General features: G+C 41.5%; 1 protein-coding gene across 3 annotated transcripts in view; it reads left to right on the forward strand.

Annotated features, from left to right (window-relative positions):
* FNDC3B (fibronectin type III domain containing 3B) overlaps positions 1-17928 on the forward strand; it is a 185861-nt gene extending 167933 nt beyond the window's left edge. For all 3 annotated transcript variants that reach the window (XM_053986414.1, XM_053986416.1, XM_053986415.1), the window contains exons 24-26: positions 4165-4331; positions 7129-7256; positions 14375-17928. In XM_053986414.1, the coding sequence (XP_053842389.1) occupies positions 4165-4331; positions 7129-7256; positions 14375-14686 (607 nt within the window). In that variant the 3' untranslated portion in view covers positions 14687-17928. The remainder of the gene's footprint in view (positions 1-4164; positions 4332-7128; positions 7257-14374) is intronic.
* The last annotated feature ends 4508 nt before the right edge of the window (positions 17929-22436 follow it).

Below are 22436 nucleotides of genomic sequence, written 5' to 3' on the forward strand. Positions count from 1 at the left end.
TTCATATATATGATATGTATTACAGATAAAACTTTCCAAAAGGAATCTTCCAGAAAACAGATCTTGAGGTCAAAGGGGCCAGTGCATCCCACCTGTTTGGTCCACACCTCATTTTAGGACTGGGAGCCAGACTTGGGAGAGGTTGTGGGAGCACAAAATTCTTTTGGAGAACTCCTCTTTTATGTTTACTTTCCCCCAGCACCTGCCTGCAAAAGGAGATCCCAAAGAATGGCTTGGAAAAGTGCCCCAAAGCTGAAAAGGTTGGGTCACCCTGGTACTGGTTGTAGGAACAGTGATGGATGTGGGGATGAGAGATGCTGCAGATGGGAAACTTTTCTCTTTGAGTAGAGTGTTTTAAAATACATCAGAAAGGAAAAAAAAAATTGTCTGTTGACTTTACTCTTGCATCTCTGCATTAGATGGTTTTGGTTTGAAGCTTTGCTTTCCTTGTTGCCACCCACAGTACAGGGAGCTGCTGGTGGAGAGAGAAAATCACGTAAATCAGTGATTGTCTGATAATGTTCTGCAGCCAAATTAGAGGAACAGTCCAAGAAGGCAGGTGGGGGCAGTAAATGTGTAGCTAATGTGATGTAGCATTAATAATATTAAAAGAGATGTTGGTTTGTGAAATTCTTGTCGTTCAGTTTCTAATTAGGCAGTTGTCTTTGTGTGCTGGTGTGAAGCCTCAGGTCACCAGGTTGGACTGTGTGTTAATGATTTCTCTCCAGCCAAAATCCTGACATCTGACCACATATTTTGAGAGGCAATAACAGAATCATTCAAGGCTCCCTCAGCCTTTGTGCCTTCCCCCAAGATTGCCATCTTACTTAGTGCCGTACAGTAGAATTTCTTTCAAATTAAATTCTTGCAAGAACCAACAGGTTACCAAAATATAAACAAAACCCAAGAGTTTGAAAGGGAATCTGCTGCTCAAAATGTGCTGGGAATTAATGAGCAGAGGTAGAGCAAGTACATTCATATTCTTCTGCTTGACTGGAAGTGACTGAAGTGGAGGAAACAAAATAGCTGTGACATGCAAAATACTTCCAAGAAAATCTTCAGTGGGAATAAAAGGGTATTGATGAAACACACAGCAGTGGTGTCTCCCTAACAATTGCTGTAGGACATGATGTTCTCTCTCCTCTGCAGTGTGCAGGTAAATGACTAATCTGTGGCTGATGTGAGAATGTCTGGGAAGGGAGAATTGGGGTCACTCTGAGATGAGGGAGAAGTAGCTTCTGGGGAGTGCCCCATCCCTGGAGAAAGTTGCTTTCTTTTTGGTATCTGCTGTTAATTTAGTGGAGAGGAGAGGCAACACTGAAGCATGGAAAAGTAGAATAAATCAGGTTTAATTGTGGATGGTGCAAACTTTAAAAAAAAAAACACAATTGTATTGAGAATGCCAGTAACCAGAGAGGCTGAATGTTTTCAGAGGCAGAGTGACAAATGAGGTATGTAGCCTGTTGTCTTTTAAATTCAACCAGGCAAACCTCTGAGATTTAAAAATGTCTTATTTTGAAGAAGGTGAGAGGGAGATAGAGCACAGGGAAGGATTCCATGCACAGATTAAGTCAACATTTCAATGCATAAGAGATGAAGCTTGCAAACAAGCTCAGAGCTGACTTGTTCTTGAGGCAATGTATGGAATTAGGCCTGGGTGAAGCACAGTGAGCGATAACAGGCTTGCCAAGAAGGCAGAGGTACATAGAGCTCGTGTTCAAGTGTCTTTTTTAAAGTAGATTTAGATTTTTTTAATGTAACTGCAATAATATGAACGTGTCACCTTAGTTAACAAAAGTTTTTAACGTATGCTGCATCACAGTAGCAATGTGCAGTTACACTGATTGACTCAACTCTAAGTTCATTGTGGTCCTCCAGCAGAAAGCCCAGGAGAGTGAAAAAAGACTGCTCCATACCTATATCAATTAACTACAATATTTTTAGAATAACATAAATAATCCTGGAGGATTAAGATATGCCTACTTTACACATGAGGAAAATACTACCTTATCAAAAAACCACAAGTATTTTGAAGTTAGCTTTTCATCTTCATTACATGCCTTACATCATGATTTCATCTACAAACACAATTGCAAAGCATTAATGCCACAATAAAGCCCATCAGCAACTGAATTTGGCTTAGCCATCAGCATTTCTTCTTCCAAAATTTGAAGCCCTCTTTCTTCAGAGATGGTCAAATCTCGGAAGCTTTAAGTGTGCTTCCTGTGGTGCAAGCTTCTCTGTAACAGTTCTTGCTTTCCTGACAGATGTTTTTAGAGACAGAGAAGTAGAAATGAGTGGAGATGGGAACTGGATGGGAGTATTGGTATTAACTGAACTGGGAGTATTAGTCCAGTTCCCAAATGACAGAAGGAGCTCAAATGTTTTTCCAGATCACTTCCTAAGTGTTAGGAAGTGTTAGTGACCTTAGTCATATCCAAAAGGTGAAAATGTCATTTGAGTCATTGGTATTGGACATATGAATGACTATAAATGTGCCTTAGGCCCAACCTGGAGTGAGGCTGTGCTTGTCTGTTAGCTGAGAAGATACATTTATCCTCCCTTGCTCACCTAACTCCACAAATGATTGCAAAGATGTCATTAGGCTAAAATAGGCATTGGATCTTTTTTGCTCTCCGTTGCTCTTGGATCAGGGTCAGAGACAAATCTCTACACTCCTGTGAGTAGTGCAGTGCTTTCTGAGCCAGCTGCCTGATTGAGCTGCAAGAAGTGCAGAGGGAGAGTATCTTGTCTCTTGAGCCTTAATGCTGTCCTGAGTACGTGTTCTTTGCTAATCACACACTGAATCTCAAGAAATTTTATTCCATGAGCACAGGTTTGTGTCAGTGTTTTGAAATGTGCTGTGGCTGCTTACATGAGCCTCAGAAATGTGGGATAGCAGGGAGTTCTTAAACTGGGTAAGCATAAGGTTAGGAAAACAATTCTTTGAAAATTGGCTCTAAATTCTCCTCTTAAAAACTTGTGGGCACAGATCTTTAGTTTCCTATCAAGGTGTGGGTCTCACTAAAACTCACTAGTAAGTCACATTAGTCCTCAGAGTACATTTCCAGCAATTTGAATTACCTGAATATTTCCTTTTATTACAGATGATTCTTGATCTTTGTACTTATGTGGATTGCAATCATAATGTAATACAAATTGATTTCTGTCCCTGAGAGGTAATGACAGACCCAGTTTCTTTGAAATGCTCAAATTGGTTGTACTCTGTATCTCCTGCAAAGCCAAAGGTTAAAGCTAGCACCTAGACAGGGAGGTCAGAGGAAAATATCTCTTGGCTTCCTGGTGATTTAAAACCTTCTGAAATGGTTAAGATACTTGAATAAGGGTACTAAATAATAAAAAAAAAATAGTATGTGATCCTACACAGCAAATTTTCTGTTCTCCAAGGCCAGGACTATTGCATGCAAGATGTTCCCTGGTGGAGGCTGAGTGGATGGATGCACAGTCTGAGTGATTCCTCTTTATTTGCTTTCATCCCCACTGTGCTCAGCTCCTGGGGGTCAGGAGCTTAGCTAGAAGTTGCTGGCTGACATACAGCTGTTAGTGAGAAGCATTTATCTGAGCAGAGCAGTAGAAAGTAGCAGTCAGATTCTCTTTAGCACCTATATAAATTTTTTTTTAATGACATTGATTTTGTTCATTGTTGGACAAATTTGTTTGTGCTCTTGTTTAGTCTTGTCAATGGAAGTGTTTTGGAAGATGACACAGATGACTGCAAGACATGGCCTTTGTGTCTTAATGTGCAAATGAAGTCCAAACCCATTAAAGAGTCAACATATTAATTGTGTTTTCATCATGCATGTAAACCAGCAGCACACGTGGTGTATTGTAGCAGGGCACAGGCTGAATCCATTTTGATTCCATGGTGGTAGGGAGCCCAATGGCAGATGTTTTTCCTGTTAATTCTTGCAATCATTTTGCAAGGTAGTAGTAGTTTCAAAAGGGACAATGAAGTTCTGCTTTCCCTGACCTCCTCATCATCAGTGTTTATTAATGGGACGTTTTTATACGTGTGTTTAACAGCCCTGCAGGGCATGTGGTGCCAGTTTTCACAAGATGGATACTTGGAGCTGGTAAGTGCAATAACCAGAAATGTCAGTGCCACTCCAGTGTAACTACAAACTCTCATTTTTGTTGTTTCAGGTTTATCCCGATTTATAGGGGACCAAGTCACACGTACAAGATCCAGAGGCTGACAGAATCCACCTGTTACTCGTTCAGAATACAGGCAGTCAATGATGCTGGGGAGGGACCTTTCTCAGAAATCTGTACCTTCTGCACAACTAAGTCACTCCCACCTGCAATCAAAGGTATGTAGTATGGTTTTTCTTACATGTAAGTAACATGTAAATATTTATGTAATTGGTAAGTATGAGGGGAGGTTGTAAGGGTTACCATAAGTAGTAATAACACTTGTGAAGAACCAGTTTGTGCTGACTGTAGGTTTCTCTTGAGTTGTGAAGTTACGTAATGGTGGGAAGCTAAATTACCACCCAAAAAAAATCACACAAGCAACATAAAGGTTATGTCAGCCACTGTTGTAATAAAAAACCTGTTCAAATGCTGCTACTATCAATAATGTTTACCAGGGGATTGCTCTGGATTACCACAGCATTTATACAAGGGCTCTAACAGCTGCAGTGTCTGTGTACTTACCAACTTAAGCTTTAGTAAAGTTTAATTTTTTTTGTTGTGTATTTGATGTCCAATGTAGGCCTTCAGGGTTTATTTTTCCTTTGATATATAAAATTAATTATGATATTTCACATATAGAGCATTAGACTTAGAACTCAGTATGTGTTCCACTAGGAGAACTAAAGGCCTAATTAAATGAAGTTTTATAATGAAATGTCTTTTGCTGTGTGTAAATTTTGTCCTAAGTAATTATGCTCCTGAGGAGGAGGAGGAGGAAGGAAGGAAGGAAGGAGCAAAGTAAAACCCACAGTGAAAGATGTTTCATTATAAAACTTCATGTAATTAGACCTTTTGTTCTAGGCTTAATTAGTCCTTCTTTGACCTGTTAAAAGGCAGTGGGTTTGCTCTATGGGCTGTCAGATCAGCTGAGCTGAAATCAAATGCACCTTTTCTCCTGGGTGCTGAAGTCTTCCTTGTCAAGCCTTGTGATTTTCTGAGAGAAACAGCAACTGTCAGTTTGTCAGAGAGGTTTTGTTTGCTTCTCTGTACTTAAAACCTGGCTTTGGTGATTTTGACACCTTTTGTAACCAAATATTTAGAGAGAGGGGAAGAACACTGCTGGGGATGCCTTTCCCTGCTGGGTCAGCTGCTCTGAGCCACCCCCAGGGAAAACAACACTCTCCAGCAAAAAATACCAGTGTGATTGAGGGTAAGGATCCTCAGCCAGGGGTGAGTTATCCTGGTGCACACCTTTACACAGGTGTGAGATGTGCTGCCCAGCCAAGGGAAGGGAGCTCTCCTGGCATGACCCAGGGTGCCGCTGTAGTCACACTTGCATTTTGTTGACCAAAAATCCATTTTATTCAGTTTACCTCACCTAGGTGTTTGTTTTGAACTCCCAGTCTGCCTGTTGAGTCCCTGATAAGTGTGACTCATCCCTTGGGCTGAGCATCAAGCTGGGTAAAAATGGTGGAAATACCAGGTCCTGTGTGGGCTGGGACCTTGGGTACCTGACAGAGCACTGGCTGTGACAGAGAAAAGGGCATGACAAAACTGTGCTAGTGAGCACTGCTGAGGAGAGGTGATGCCATGGGGAGGACTGGTCTGATGCAAAATGATACTGTTGATTCCCTTCTGTGCTCAGAGAAATACAAAGGAATTTGTGTGATAAACTTAATTTGGCTTTTTTATCTATCAGAAGAAAGTGTGTGTTCTCCTGTAAGTTCTCCTAATTACTCTCTCAGTGATGCCAACCCTAGAATAGCTTTGTTGTTAATGGCAGTGTTTTCTAAGTGTCAGAAAAAAATCTACATGCATTGAAGTGAGGGATGGAAGGAGAAGGAAAAAAAATTGAGATTGTTGTCAGCTAAGATAAAGGCATCTATTATCAGTCTCTCAACACTAGCAGATGTGCAGAGAGAAGTAAATGGATATTGATTACATTTGGGCCTTCATGATTCAAGTGTTCCCCTTGGGAAGTAACAAATCAGTCTAAAATTTGTCTAATGTATGCACCAGCATTTGTTTCTTTGGTAGACCCTCCTGTTGTCTGTTTTTGTAGGGATGGGGATCTGGATTGCCTTTAACAAGCTCATGTCCTTGCACGTGCACATGTTAACCACCTGATACAAGTGTTCAGCACACTTGTTTCTCCCAGATTTATTCTTTTTTTTTTTTTTCCTTTGGTATTGTGCTTGCTGGCTCTGCCTGATCAAGAGGTTGGTGAACCCTGGATGCTGTTGCAGTTTTTTTCATGCCTTCCAGTGGCAGATGCTTTGTTGTACATAAAAATGTGCTGCCCCTGTCTGTGCTCTGCTAGACTGACCTGTGAGCTTGCTGTGGGTCAAGGCACAGCATCCCTGGGCTTTCAGCTGGTGAGAGAGTTTCTGCCAAGGACAGCAGCCTTGTAACAGCTGACAAATTGAATTTCTCTGGAGTTCTAGTGAGAGCACTAGTCTTAGGTCTGGCTAGAAATAGCAGGTCTGATCACGTGGGTGTCAGACTCAGAGTTATATTCAAGTCTAAGTCTTAAAAATTATGCTTGTCCTTTTGCTTCCCAGGCTGGACTTCATAAGATTCTTTAGCTTCTCTTCTCACATTCCTTCTCCTGTTTTTCCTGAATGAAATGTTTGATATTATTCCTCTCTTTCAATGGCGTGTGGCATGGGAAGGATGCACAGGCATCTTCACTGGCACGGGTGTTTGCTCAGAACTTCACAGAATTGCTGCTTTTATGAATGCCTGTGTAATTTGTGCATTGGCTTCTGCTTTGAAAAGATCAGTGCACAGCACTGCAATTAAGTTTTGAAAGTTTTCTCAAAATCCACTCCTCCTTTGTAGCAGCTCAAAAAGCTGACAGGTAAGAGGTGCTCTAGCCTTTTTAAGATGTTCTGGTATGTATTACAGTGCTCATAAAATAAGATTTCGGTGCAGTCTTTATATTAAACAGTAACACATTTCCTTTTATTGTAGCTCCTCGAGTGACACAGCTGGGAGGAAACTCCTGTGAAGTTACCTGGGAAATGGTCCCACCCATGAAGGGAGATCCTGTTGGTTATGTTCTGCAGGTACTGGTTGGAAGAGAATCTGAATACAAGCAGGTAGGGAAATGGTCTGGATTTAATATTGTTAAATTGATGGCATAATGGAAATGGTTTTGAAAATCCACTGTGCTGCTTCTTTCTGCTGTATTGAATTATGCCCTGTGGTGATGTGTCAGGTGCACTTTGGTAAAGGCTGAGTCAAAATTAAGGGCTGTAATGGGCTGTTTTCTCCCCTGAGGGAGTATATAGAACATCATCATTTTATTGGAGTGATTTGTGTTCTTTCTGTGGCTAATCACTATTTTTAACTGTACTAACCTTTAAAAAGTTACAACTCTGTCCACCCATGCTTGCTTCTGAGCTGGCTGCTCTTAACCATTAACTGGAGGTGAGATGAAGTCAGAAGGGGAATCTTTCTAAGCCAGTTCCAAGACTGTCCATCAAGTTTTTCAGTCAAGTACACCTTAAGTGGTTTGTTCATCTGTCTCGTTCCTGTCTGAGGTTTTGATGCACATGTAACTTCTGTGTATCCTTTCTGTCACTGTGGAAATAAAGGCAGTGAAGTACAGCTGATCCTTCTTTCCTTTGTCTGGATTAGACATCACAAGTGGATACTTCCCCAGAGCCCCTGAAACAGAACAGCTCATTCACAGTTAGGTCTTTTATTTCATCTATCACACCTCTGACTGTGCGATTTGCAGTGCACTTCATCTGTGTGCTCTCTTTTTCCTGTGCTTCCTTTCATTGTCATGCAGATTCCAAATAAATCCAAATTAGGGAAATGAGATATGCTGTGCTAATTAAACTCTTATGCTGTTCTAATTAAACTCTTAAAAATATGTATAAGTTAGTGCTTTCTTTGCAACTGTGTCTTTGTTCCTCTTCAGGCTGTTTTTGAGTGCTGCTGTGAACTAATGAATTATCAAAAAGAACACAAAAAATGGAGGACAATTCATGGGGGTGATAAAGATGCAAAAACCTAACGATTTTTTTTTTGTCAGGAAACATTTCTGGTGCTGCTGTAGGTAATGAAACCCCTGTGTACTGTGCTGGCCTCATAATGTCAGTGGCAAGTGGATAAGTGGAGCCATTTTGCTGTTGCCTGATGTACAGAGTAGCTTTGGTGTGTCACCTCCAGGTACAGCTTCACTGAACGTAGTCCCAGTGTTTAAAATGTTCTGGAGTCCCTGGTGAGAACTGGGCACAGCTTCATGTTCCTGGCACATAAGTGATGGCTTCATCTGCACAGTCCAGAACTTGTGGTGTGAAAAAAACAGCAGTGAAGGAAGTAAAAAAATACTTTCAGGGTCTTCTTATGTTGAAGGTCTTCATTTCTTGTGATGCTCAAGCCTGACGGGGTGGTTTTGTGTGAGTTGTAACTCCCTGGAGGAGGTTCTTGGCTGGGGTGCTCCAAGTGACACTGGGACTTGTGTAGTTGTGCTGGCTGATAACCAGCCATGGGAAAGAGGGAGACTTCCACTGTTTCACCTTTGGCCATCAAGGTGTTTTTTCTCCATCAGGAGTGTGGGTGGTGTCTGAGCACTGGGGCACATCCGTGCCCATGAGCTGCAGTGGCTGTGTGCTCTGAGCTCCTGTAATGTGCCCAGAAGATAAAATACAGAAACACCTGTCAGTGATTTTCTGGCTAATACATTCCACCTCTGCTTTGACATGCCTGTGATCACCTGTTACTATTTAACTGCAAAGTCCTGGCACCAATAGGTCCATTAATGGTAGTGATATGTTCATTACCTTTGAAGTGCAAGTCCTAAACTTATTTTTAAATAAGTTTTGTTCCCTGCAAATGACAAATATATTTTACATATATATATCTAAAGGGGTATATTATACTAGAAATATTTTGCAAATTGTTTTGAAGGGCGGCACCAGTGAAATACACTCTAGAATTTCAGGCTATTCATGGAATGCAACATCAGCCACTGATATGCTTTTGGGTAAAGCTGTCCTTTCTCTCTAGACTGTCACACCTGAGCTGTCTCCCTCCCCTGCAGCCCTCCACAGCCCAAAAGCTGCTGATTTTCCACCATTTGATCTAGCAGAAGTGATATGAAAATACTCTTTTTTTCCAGACTGGGACTATAGCCATCCCTGCCCTCCTCTGGGAGAATATTTTGTAAATATTTCTCTGCTGAGAATTGTCTGAAGAATTGGATTTGCTGGAGCTAAACAGATGACATTTTAGCTCCCTGGAGAGAGTGTATTTTAAAAAATGCTAACTACTACTTTCCTTGTCTCTTACACAGTGTGTTCCTTTTTGTGTATTTGTGTACATTATCTTTACAGATAATTTTTAAAAAGCAATGGCACGGGCCAATTCTTTTTAGGAAATCAAATCTTCCTTGTTTATGAACCAGGATGTAAGCCACAGGAGATTCCAGGAATCAGTGGCCTGTATTTGTTTTTCTATTTCTTGCATTTCTGTCCAGCATAGCTCACTCAGTCAGAATTTATCTCCAAAGTGTATTAAATCGTCTCTGTGTTTGCATAGCTTTAACCTGGATTTAGGGGAGTGGGCTGGGCTGTGCAGCACCTGCAGGAGCTGCAGTTTGGGAGAACAGCTGGAATGTCCAGCAGACTAAGGTTTGGTTTCCCAGTTGAGCAGTTCTGGGGATAAAATCACCCAGGAACCAAATCCTTTTAAGAGCTGACTATGGGAAGTGAGAACTGAACTTTTTAAAGCTTTTTTATCCTTAAATTGTTTGCCACTGAAGCAAAATGTTCTACCTTTGAAATTTCCAAGAATTTGGAGGCAGCAGTGTTTCATCAGCTTCTGCCACATCTCTTCTGAGAAAAAAACCCTGTCTCCAAATGCTTTCCAAAAGAAGAAAAAGTAGGATACTCTGGGTGTGTGAAAATCCCCTTAGCAGTTCTCAGGTCTGCGCTGAGAAGTAGGTGCCTGGGAGAGCCCACTTGTCCTCACCAAGCTCTCACTTTAATTATTGTTTTTTTATTTGGATTAGATTGTGTAGACACACACAGACTATCTGAAACACTTTAGTGAACTGATAATTTCTGTAAAGCTTAGTCAGCCAAACATTTTGTTTCCTTCTCTATTTTCAGTAAGTCAAAGGCACTTGTGCTGGTTGTGTGCCAGAATATGACAGAATTACACAGTACCTGCTGGCATTAATGCCACTTGCTTTGAGTATTTCCTCTGCCTCCTGGTGTCAAGTTTGTGTCATGAGATGGAGGAAACAATTTCTTTTGGTTGGGGTTTTTCAGTGCAAACAACTTCAAGGCAGTTTCCCTGAGGCACTGTTGGTTCCCTCTTCAGGAGACGCACAACTCTGAAGGGATTTTAAGTATCTCAGCAGTGGAGTGAATGAAGCTGATGATGAGTTTGGATTAAATTATAATCCAGTTTCTTAAAAAGAAACCTGTCAGGTGACTTAGAAGGATTTAAACTTTTGAAGTGGGTATATTTTCAACATAGATTGAAACCCATCCCTGGCAGTGCCCAAGACAAGGTTGAAGAGGGCTTGGAGCAGCCTGGTCTGGTGGAAGATGTCCCTGCCCATGGCAGGGGGTTGGAACTGTGTGATCTTTAAGGTCCTTTACAACCCAAACCATTCTATGATTCTGTCTTTTTTATCAGCATACAAAATAGGCTTTTATTAACTATTAAAGACATTGGCCATTGCATCAGGGTGCAACAATCAGGTGAGGTTACCTTGCACATTCCAGTGTGTTTCTTATAGGGCAATTATGGCTGTCATTGTTACTGTTTGGAAAGGAGGGAGATGGGGTTGGAATTATTTAATGAGATCAGTGAAATTGAGAAATCCTTGCCTGCAGGAATTCTCTTGTCTCTCCAGTTCGATCAGTAGGATCAAATACCATAAGAGTTTTCAGCAGCAGTTTATTACTTGTGATGGTATTTCCATTGAGGGAGCCAGGCAAAAACCTCATCACATTTTTATTGTATTCTGAAGTGTCCAAACCAAAAAGCTGTTTTTAGGAACTGAAAGTGATAAATTGGATAGGCACTTCACTTTGGCTTGTTGGCCAGCAAAGCATAATGTGCTACATATAAAATAATACTTCTGCTTCACAGAGTTATATTTGATTTCACATTTGTTTGGCAGATTTAAAGACTTTATTCATAGTTGTCAAGGGTTTTTTCTGTTGTGTATGTGAAGTCCACTCATAGAGTGTAGCAGTGTTCACAACCAAACGTGTTTGTGCTGGGGGCATCCTGCCAAAGCTCTGAGGAGCTGCTGCAGCCCCTGGCAGAGGGTACAGAGGCTGCTCTCAGGAGTGGGTTTTAAAATTAAATTAAAGATTAAATTAAAAATTTAATAATTGTTTACCTGTTACTGATAGGTAGGTCCACTGAGGTAGATACTCACCAAACCACTGAAAGCAGGTCAATTTTCATAACCATCTTAGTGCTACTGCAGGAAATGTTTTGTCTTTATCATTGGTGAGTATTAATTCACATAATCTATCTAATTTCAACAATTTTTCAAACTTCCCTTACAGATATATTCTTCTCTCAGTTGGCTGTCTGGCCTTTTACTGAGAAGTGCTGTTGAATAGCTGGTTTGAGTGAGCTTGGCCATCTGTACCTGTTAGACTGTAATGAAGATATAAGTCTTTGATTTAGCCAAGCCTGGCCTCCAGTTACACTGGTGTTCACCACCCTGGCAGAACAAAACAAGCAAAAAACCCAGGATTTTTTTTTTTTTTACTGGACAGTATTTTTTTCAGTGCAAAGACAGGTTGTATATATGGAATTGCTAGTGTCTCTTAAATGTAATTTATGATGTTTAGAATGTAAATTTTTTTAATCTAATGTCATTATTTGGATTTTATTGGGTTTTTTATTTTGGTTCAGGAGTGGGCATATTGGTTGCAAAGGTTTATTTGTGGCAAAGGCACGTAGAGCTTTTCTGGCTGTATGTTTCGAAATTAAATTATTAATCACAGCAGCACCAGAAAGCAAATCTTGCTGACAGTTACTTTGTGAGGGCTTTGAGTTGCCCTGACTCAGAATCTAAAGAAATGGAGTTAGGTGGAGGAATCCTGACTCTTGTCTTGTGGGACAACAGAGTTGCCCACAGCAGGTGGGTGTTAGAAATGGAATTGCCATTGGAGAAGAGTGGCAGAGGTGTTCTTGGGATGGGGGCTGCTGTGCAAACAGATGTTTCAACCCTCACAGCACTTCTGTGGGCTGCTACAGCACTTTCAGTTTTGTTTTCCCTGCAGTTACTGTAACCCAGTGACTCACTCCTCATTGGCTTTGGGAAGACAAACAAATTCAAGAGGAAAGGTGGCTGTGCATGGCTGCGGCCAGTCACAGGGGTTCGTGGGATGAATTTGTTGTATTCCTGTCGCTTGACCTGGAGGGAACTTCCTGCAAATGCTGAGCAATACTTGAGCAAGGAAACGTTTATTTAAATGTTGTTTCTTGATCTGTGCCTGAGGTGCAGGAAACATGAGCCAGTTAGAGGATTTAGTCTGGAAACCCAGACTTGCCATCGTTCAAACTGCATTTGGAAAAGCTGTGAAAGCTGGAAAGGAAAGGAGAAGACAAATGAAAGAAGCACCTTAATCTTTTTGTCACAGACCTCCTCAAAAAATCAGCAACTGACTGTTTAACCAAGGAATGAGTCTCAGGGGCAAGCAGGACAGGAAAGCTGGGAAGCTGAGCTCTTTAAGTGGTCTTTAGCTGAGCAGGTTTCTTCTCTTTCCTCCTCATTTCTTACTCCAGAGTAACACACAGGAAATCCTCTATGGGCTTGGGACTAGTTTCCCGCTTGCTCCCCTTTTCTAAGATGAGTTCTTGCCTCTGGGAGGGCAGAGATGCTCTCAGCCTTCTGCTCCCACAGCCAAGAGACGGGAAATGGTAAATGAGCAGAGGAAGAAGTATCTGAAGTTCAGGATGTTTTTTCCCCAGCAGCCATTATTTTTTTTTCATTTCATATAATACCAGTCTCAACAACTCTCCATTATATAAATTATTTGTTTTCAGAGTTTGTGAATATTTCCAGTGGAGTTTTTTTCCATTTAAGTCACAAAATTGTCTCAGATACTCAGTTTTTTCTCTTTTTTGATACTGTGACTTGCGCTCTGAGTCATGCAGTACCTACATTTGATTAACATAAATAGGTGATGGGTTTGGATTAGTAAACAACCAAATATAATGCAATCAAACGGAAATTTTTCACATCCTAATAATATTTTATTATTTCCGCAGTTCTCAAAGTGCAATTTCTGGCAAGATTGCTGTTTCTTGAGAGAAATGTGAGGGGGAAATACATTAAAATTACATTTGTAAGCAATTTTACAACTACACATTGAATGACTTCCAAAAACCTTTTTTGCAGGTTTTCTTCCTTTTGGGGCCAGACAGGGTGATTATGTCCTAGACATGTTTTAGGCGTACAGTCACACTTTCAGAGTGCAGAAGTACGTTTGTAGCATTTATCACAGAAGTGTGTGTTACCATTGCTGCACTGCGTGATGTGTTTGTTGTCTGTCCCTGTGTGCACTGTGTTGAGACTTGTTGAGAAGTCCTCCATGTGCCTCTGTTTTTCCAAAATCTACGTTGACCCAGTGAGTTCCTTCCTGTGAGAAGCATTTTCTTAGAGACTTGACTCGATGCCTGGAAAGGCTACCCTAGAACAGGCTGGACAGAGGTGAAGGGGGTATTTATTAAAGGCCTTCAGCAGATGCACCTTGGGCAGTGCAAAAACCCTGCAGAGGCTACACCCAAGATGGACAATGGTCACCAGTTTCTCAGACAGATGTAAGTTTGGGCTATTTGCATATCAGAGGCTAATTGTCCAATTACACCTTCAGGTAATGAAGTTACATTCCCCCAGTTCAGCCCCCCAAAATTCATTTTTGTTTATACTTTTCGGGGCCTGAGGCTGCGAGGGTGACCTTGGTTCTCAGGCCTGGAAGGATTGTTTTGTCTGCCCAAACTGTGGAGAGAGCTTGCTAACACTGTGGGAAGTTCAGAGTTACTCACTAATGCAGGAATCATATTCACTAGTACAGCATCTGAAAAACTTAAAAAGCTTATATAAACATAAACCTAAGGCCTCAGACTGAACTTCCACGGTGAAACCCTCGCGCTGTCGCGCCGCGTGCCGCCGCGAAAGCGGGCTGAGGTTGTGTCTGACCGCGCCGCCTGCTTTGTTTTTAAGGTCTACAAGGGAGAAGAAACCACATTCCACATCTCAGGCCTTCAGGTGAACACAGACTATCGGTTCCGCGTGTGCGCCTGCCGCCGGTGCCTGGACCCCTGGCAGGAGCTCAGCGGCCCCTTCAGCCCCTCGGTGGCCTTCGCGCTGCAGCGCAGTGCCCTGGTGCTGGCGGGCGAGCCGGGCGGCGCCGACGACACCAAGGCCAAGGCCATGGTGCCCACGGACGAACAGTTTGCGGCCCTCATCGTGCTCGGCTTCGCCAGCCTCTCCATCATCTTCGCCTGTATATTACAGTACTTCTTTATGAAGTAGACAATTCAACCGGAGTTTAAAGTACAGATTTAACTAATGCTACGCATTATAATCCACACATTTATTCAGATATTCCTCCTTTTTCTTGGTTTTTTTTTTCCCTCCTTTTTTTTTGTTTTGTTTTGTTTTGTTTTGAAATCCTTCATTCTACCATGCGTTTTATATACTGCTCTTGTTTTTACAGTTAAAGATAAATCAGTGTTTTGATGCACCTTTTTGAAATTCAGAACTAGGAAGTGGTCAAACTGGAGAAACAAGCAAACCAGATACCAAAAGCAAGATTTTTTTTTTTTCCTTCATGATTTCAAAATTGTCAACAATTTGCCTTTTCAATGTTGGTTTTGGCTTTTTTCACTGAAGTTCATGCAGTCTCTTATTTTATCTTACTATTTAGGAAATTTTAATAATGAGTCACTTTTTTTGTCTCTTCTTTTTCCTTCTAAACATTAGTCACAAGTATGTATAGTGGTAAGACTAGAATACAGTGTTAGTCAAGTACCAGTTTTTCCTTGAACAGTATTAGCAATGTTGCCTACGAATTATTCACTACATTTGCCCCAGTTTTTCAAGATAAAACCTAAGTTTTTATTTTAACTGTTTAGTGCATTTGAATTGGAACAACATCCTGGAGTTGAAAAATCTTCTTAGTTGCCTGTTATTTTTACAGTTACAAACACTATAAACTGCCTGTATAAGAAATCAAATAACCAAACTACATATAAATTATGAAGCATTATAGATCTTTTTTTTTTTACCATTTTGATTCCTAGCAGTAATTTTAAGTAAGAGGGCATTGTGCAATAGTTAGTTATTCCCATGTTCAGCTATTTAAAAGCTGCTTTAACTTGTCTGTTTGTCACTGTATATAACTATTCCTAATCTAATACTAGATATTATTCTATTGCGTTCAGCCTGATTTATATGATTCGAGCTGGTGACAGCTTACTGCCTCTACTGAATTAGGTGAGATTTACACTCAATGGAAGCAAACTTTGTCAGTTGATCTTTTTTTTTTTTATTATTAATATTATTGTTATTTTTTGGAGGGGTATCTATTTTATGGAACTTTCTTGGAGGTATCAGAAATCACATCTGTTTGTTTTAAATACCTTAGAAGGGTGTCTATGCTGTTCTTACCACGGGGCTGATTAAAATAACTTGGTACCTGGCAAAACTGAGATGAGAGTCCTGCAGAGGAATGGTCCCTGCTCTGGTGGCAGTGTCCCCCTCCTGCCTGCCCCTTCCCAGACACATTTTAATCCATCGAGACACTAGATTTTTAACTCTTGAGTCATGGGGTTATTTATATTAAGTCAACATTGTGCAAGTACCTCAGGGACATAAATGAGCTGGAGGTGCAAATAGATTCCAAAAGGGTGCAACAGACACAGTGTATTTCCCTGCCTCTTGTTTTTGTATATTTTTGCTACTTGATTTTGCTTTTGACTTAGCTTTTTTGTGCTCTGTCTCCATCGTCTAAGATTCAGTGTCCTGTACTAGCATAATATTCCCTTAACCAAAGTAATGGGGAAAAAAACAACATTATTTTTGTTTTTAGGTTTATTTATACTATATACTGCATACAGTACTTTAAATACCAATTACAGTGCAATCTTTTTATTTATTGTAAAAAATAAAAAATAAAAAGTGTACTTATGTACTAATCTAAACCCCCCTCTCCACCCTCCCCATAGCATGTTACATTTTGTCTGTTTTATACTGTTGTACTTTAGTCAACTTTTTACCTGGCAGCATTCCTAGTATTATTAATCTTCTTGCATTTTCTTGTGTTTTTGAAGATGGGAGCATCTAGTACATTAAATGCCAAAAAAAACCCATTATCAGTGATTCAAACGTTTACATGTATCCAAAAACAAAATCATCTCTGGAAAGAAAGTGCTAAGATCAATGAATTATTCTGTGTGCCTCTCTAGATGTAGCAAATATTAGAAATGTTCTGTATTTTGTTATTGACTATAATTAGTTTGATTTAGCCTTGCAAACTAATGGCATTGAGCTAAATATATATATTTTTTTGTTTTTTGCCAAAGTCATGGCTTGTCAAATTTATTTACATCTTATTTAAATTTATTTGTGATATGAAACTCTGTGACCTTGCATCTGTATTTTGTGAGCAAAAAGTATACAGCTGTTTTCATTGGAGGGGAGAAGAGTGTATTTTTTAAAACGATGAAAAGACCGCTAGTTTGGAAAAACCCAGAAATTTGAATAGATTGCCTTTTTTTATTTTTGGTATTTGTTTGAGCAGTGCTGCTATGAAATCCGAGCTTGACACCTTTTTTTAAAGAAAAGAAACAAAACTGCTTTAATAAAGAAAGGAAATAACCCAATGTGCTCTAGATTAGCAATTTTGAAAGTTTGAAATACGAGTGCTACTAAAAGCAGTGAGCAGATGTGGAGGGGAGAGCAGTCAGTCACACTCAAAGCATCTCTGTCACTGCTGATCTGTTGGGTCCCTTGTAACCACACTAACCAGAGCCCCCAGTCCAAGCCTGAGCTTTTGGGAGATCCTGCTGGAGCAGCTGGGACAGGCCCAGTGGATTTGGCATTTTCAGCCTGTATCTCCTGCCGTAGTGATCTGATTGTCACCTGTGTGTCAGTGACAAAGATCACCGGTGTCACACCCTTCTGTTCTGGGGGATGTTGTCCCTGACCCACCACTGCTGATGCTTTGGCCCTTCCCAAACCTCCTCGTGCTCCTGGTCCAGCAGTGGCAGGTGTTGGATCTGACCCCAGGGCACTGTGCTCTCACAGAAATCACCACCACCGACAACAAAGGTAGAATGAAACACTACATATTTAATACCCTTAAGGAAGGAGAGAGATGTTTTTATATTCTGCCTTTTTCTTTATGAACTTGAAGTGTTTTCTAATCCTGTTTGTTGGCTCCGGTAGCTCAGTATTCAGTGTCACGATTGAGAAGTGCCCTAATTGAATGTGTATGAACCTTATCCTTGCACAGTTCTTTAAATTGAAAAAGAAAAATAAAATGTTTTTACCTCACTATGGGAACATACATTCCAAGCTTTTCAACTTTTAAAAAAAATAATCAGAAGTTTTCTTGTATTGTAAATTTTAGACTATTTCATATGCATTATATTAAAACTGCCATATCAATTTTAATGTATAGATTTTGCAAATACTACACTATGTATGTAAGACTTAACTGTATCTGTAGTGTATATGTAATATATTTATGCTCAATAAATGTTTTAATTCTTTCTGTTTTAATTCTTTATTTTAATTGAACACAGCCCTTTGGGTCGACGTGGCCCCTTCTGGCAGGTCAGTGCTGTTGTGCATCCTGGAGCAAGGATGGGAGCCCTGAATTTACCTCAGGATGTTTCTGGTCTGTAACTGGAGTGGTTTTTGTGGTTTTGTGAAGAGTATGTAGTGATAATCTGAAAGTCAGGTGTTCTACTGTCTTCTTTTAAATAGCTTGCATGAAAAATTAAGGATTTGTATTTATAGAAACATACCTAGGTTTGTTCTCTCTTAGTAATTAAACACTTGAAATACTAGAGCTTTTTAACTCACTAATTATGTGCAATGAATTCAATTCCTCATCATGATGAAATAATCTAGTACATATACATGTTTCTTGTCAAACACATTCATGTTAATTTTTTAATGCTTTTCCTCAAGTCACTGCATAAATACAACAGTTGATTTGTTTGCTTTTTTAATTACTTCTGTTTACAACATGAATGGGGTTTTCCTAGGGGAATACAGTAACTCTTTTCACTTGGTTGCTCAGCTTTTTTATTTAAGCAGTGCTTGCCAAGACAATCTCTTTAACAAAATCTTTCAAATATGTCTGTAAAATAGTAATCAGCACTTTGCCATCTGAGGAGATCTTTTCTTTTCAGTGGTCCCTGGTTGATTGCCAGGCGTGTCTGCAGAGAGGACAGTGAGAGCCCATGGGAGAGAAGCAGGATGTAAACATTTGCTGTTGGAGTTCTGAGTGTTACCTTGTGCTGTTATCACCCACAGGTTTTGCAGAGGTGCTGGGTGCCTTTCTCACACCCAGGCTGTGCAGAGCTGGGTAAGTAGCACTAAATTTACTGTGGATTTTGTTTTGTGAGGAAGCACAGAGCAGGTTGTAACCGCGCTTGGCTGCTGCTGTATTTACCAGCAGCTCTTTGCCTGCTGGCAAGAGAAGTATCAACTTTGAAAAGTTCTGGAAGAGAGCAGAGGCTCGTATTTTGGGTATTTTTGTGGTGGGGTGGTGCAGCAGTGGGCTGTGGCACGTGTCACAGTGTCAGCAGTGCCAGGTGTGCCCCAGCAGCGCGTGGTCCCCGGGCTGGCGCTGCCGTTTCTATGGCAGCAGAGATTCTCTCCTCTCAGTAATCACAGAGCTGCTCAAAAACCAACGCCTGGAATTTGTTTTGCTCCTCACTTCAGTCGCTCCTGCCAGCTCAGAGCACGTTTGGTGTGGTGCAGGAGAGCTGAGCCCCGTTGGAAGGGGGGTCTCTCTGAGGAGCCAGAGGGTCAAAGCCATGTGTGGCACGAGCTGAGCCACTCGCTCCCCGGAGGAGTTGGGAACACGCATGATCTGGAGTGACATCAGTCCGTGTTGTTCACCTCCTGTGGAGCTTTTCCACAGGCTCACCTGTGTCTCTGAATTTTAGGAGATGCTCAAATCCACTGTGCTATTAAAAACAAAAAAAGCTGAAGGGGGGTGGGGGGGTCATAGTGCCAGTGCTGTGCCAGAGGATCAAGGCTCTCCTGTCTCACCCTCCCATCCTGAAGCATAGCTGGGGTATTTAAAATCCCCCTGAAAATTAAATACTTGGGCTGGAAGCAGATGATCATTAAAGCCCCTTCCAACCCAAACCATTCTGTGATTCCAATCTATGAATTTATGGCCTGTGGACATGGAGTGATTCTTCTCCAGCATTAATGACAGCTACATCAACAGGATGGTTCTGCTTGACCTGTCTTGCAGCCAAAGGTGTCAGAGACAAGAAGAAATTTGTTTGGTAATATGAAGTATAAATTACATTTCCTCTGCAAATGCTTTTCTAGAATTATTTCAGAGTTCATGATGAATTGTCATTTATTAAAGTGGTGTAGAATTATATTCTGTCCTTAACCTGGCCTGGAGTAAAGATGCAAATGTTATCTTTATTTTTCTCAGAGTGAGAACCACAAGTAAGTAGAGATGAATATGGACATTTTGTTTCACAGTTTTTATGACTGAGCAGAAAAGCCAGCTGAGATCCCCTGAAAGGGCTATTTTATTGGTACTACATTCTGAACAATTAAATCTGTTTTTGCTCTTGACAATTGCTCTTACAATGCCCAGTTTCTTGGCTCAGTGAAATAAAAAGCTTCACAAGATGCTTTCAAACAGTGGATTAGCCTGGGATCTGCTGTTATATAAGTGAATGTGCTGTTATTAGTTTGAGTAGTTACATTTGCTGCAATAATTGGTGGCATAGATGGTCTTGCATGCAATCAAAGCTATTTTTAGGTCTCCTATTTATGGTTAATAAATAACTGCTTGGGTCAGTGTGCTCAGTGGATGTCATTTCTTAGTAATTTTATTAGCTCATCTCTCTCACTTTCTGACATATGAAAGCTATTACTCCCTACAAATAAAATGGAGCAAACAGTAGGGATGCAGAAGCCTTGTGAGGATTAACTTGTGAATAGAGTTGAGAAATTCACCCTAATCCAATGCAAATATTGTCTTTTTTTTAATTTCTAGCTCAAATGCTCTTTCTTTCCATAAAAAGCTTGTGAGCTGGTGGTGGTGTCCTGGGCTCAGGGGCTGTGCAGCACTGGTGATGTTGGTGTTCCCTGGCTGTACTCGGGCAGGATGCACTTGGTCCCTGCCCAGCCATGGCTGCAGCTCGTCAGGGTTTGCTGAGAAAATCAGGTCTTTGCCCTCAGCAGGGCCAAGTATCCCCTGGGATGCTGCTGTGTGGAGTTTGTACTGTTGGATGGAGCTCTGGATTAGTGATTACTCTGGATCACAGCCCTGAAGCCAGTGCTGCTCCTGTTCTGCCTTCTCTGCAGTGTGGGGGTTCAGAGTTCCGTGTGCTCTCTATGGCTCTGTCCTGTGTCTTGCTTAAAGTGTCAGGTGATTGACTTCAGTGTTCTGAAACCAAAAGCCACCTGTTCAAACCTCTGGTTATTCTCTGAATGAGCCTTGTCTGGGCAGTGATGGTGCAAGCCCCTTCCCCTGGCTCACATCAGCCTGTTCACAGGAAGGATGCACATCTGGGCACAGCCTGTGGCAGTGGCACTGCTCTGGCTACGTGCCTGAGTCCAGATTCCACTGCAGTGTGGGAAATCAGGCATGAGCCTGCAGCAAAGACTGAAAGGAAGCAGGTAAATACAAACCTCTCATGGGTTTTGACACCACAGCTGGTCTGAGGTGACTTCCCTGTGAGGTGGTGTGGCCCTGGCAGAGGTTGCCCAGGGAAGTTGTGGGTGCCCCATCCTTGGAAGTGCTCATGGCCAGGTTGGGTTGCGTTCTGAGCAACCTGGGATAGTGGAAGGTGTCCCTGCCCATTGGTCTTTAAGGTCTCTTCCAACCCAAACCATTCCATGATTCCACATACCAGCATTGGACCACAGATCCTCAGGTATCTGAGGGACGAGCCCCACACCAGCACTCCTCTCCCAGAGCCAGGGTACTTGCCAAGGCACACAGGAACCCTTGTGCTGGCTGCCCACTTCCCTCCCTCCCTCCTCACAAACTAGCAATAGTTCAGTGGGTTCAAAACTCCACATTCAATCAAAACTAACTCAGGTGATTGCACCTTTCATAGCCCCATGCTGGTGCCACCGGCGTGGCATGGCAAATTTTAGAAAAATCAATCTCATTGTCACTGCTTGATAAAAATACCAAGGTGCTATTGACTGGGCAGGATGTGTGCCTGTGTGTGACCATGAATCTTGGCTTAATTTTGGGAGAGTTTGTAGTATGCGTTCTGTCTTCTCTCAGACTGCTGTGCTAAAGCTGTTTAAATCCCTGCTCCTCAGAGCTCATCGTGCTGTGTCTCATTGCAGAGCAGGCTCGTGGTGTCAGATTCCCTCCCTGCCCACCTTAATGAGCCATGATTTGCAGCCCCAGGTCATTAGTGAAAGGAGGCTGTGTAGGGAAGAACAGTGTGGATAGAGGTTTGGAAATAGCCATGCCTTTTCTTTCTCACACAGTGCTGCAATCATGTGAAAATCAATCAGAACATGAGAAAAAAGCAAAGGATCTTTTGATCCAGTAGCATCAAAAATGGGGGCAAGTGCTGGGAGAACATCTCCTGAGCCCTTAGAGCAGCCTCTGAAGGGGAGAATGGGGTACTTTACTTCTGAGAGCAATTTTGCCTTATGGACTCACACGTCACAAAACCATTATTTTGCTCCCAGTGAAAGAATCAGAGCAGGTGTGGAAAGCCATAAAACACCTTTATTTGGAGAAACACAAAGTGGTTTATCTCCACGTACAATGGGAGGAGCACCCTGTGGCTCTCAGAAGGGTGTATTTGTACACAAAAATGAGAGCTGAGATTGGCAGCTGCGCATTGGGTGGTTTGGATGCTGATTTAGGAGTCAACCCCTCCCCTCCTCCTGGGGGTTTGCTGGGATAATGCAGAACACTTGAGGGGCTCTGCTCACATTGTGTTTCCTTCTGTTCTGGTTTGAAAGCAAAACCAATGAGAGACTCCAAGTCAGAAACACAGTTTATTAGGAAAAGGGAAAAGAAACAAAATCCATGCAA

This window comes from Vidua macroura, chromosome 10, assembly GCF_024509145.1.
Source record: "Vidua macroura isolate BioBank_ID:100142 chromosome 10, ASM2450914v1, whole genome shotgun sequence".
NCBI lineage: Eukaryota > Metazoa > Chordata > Aves > Passeriformes > Viduidae > Vidua > Vidua macroura.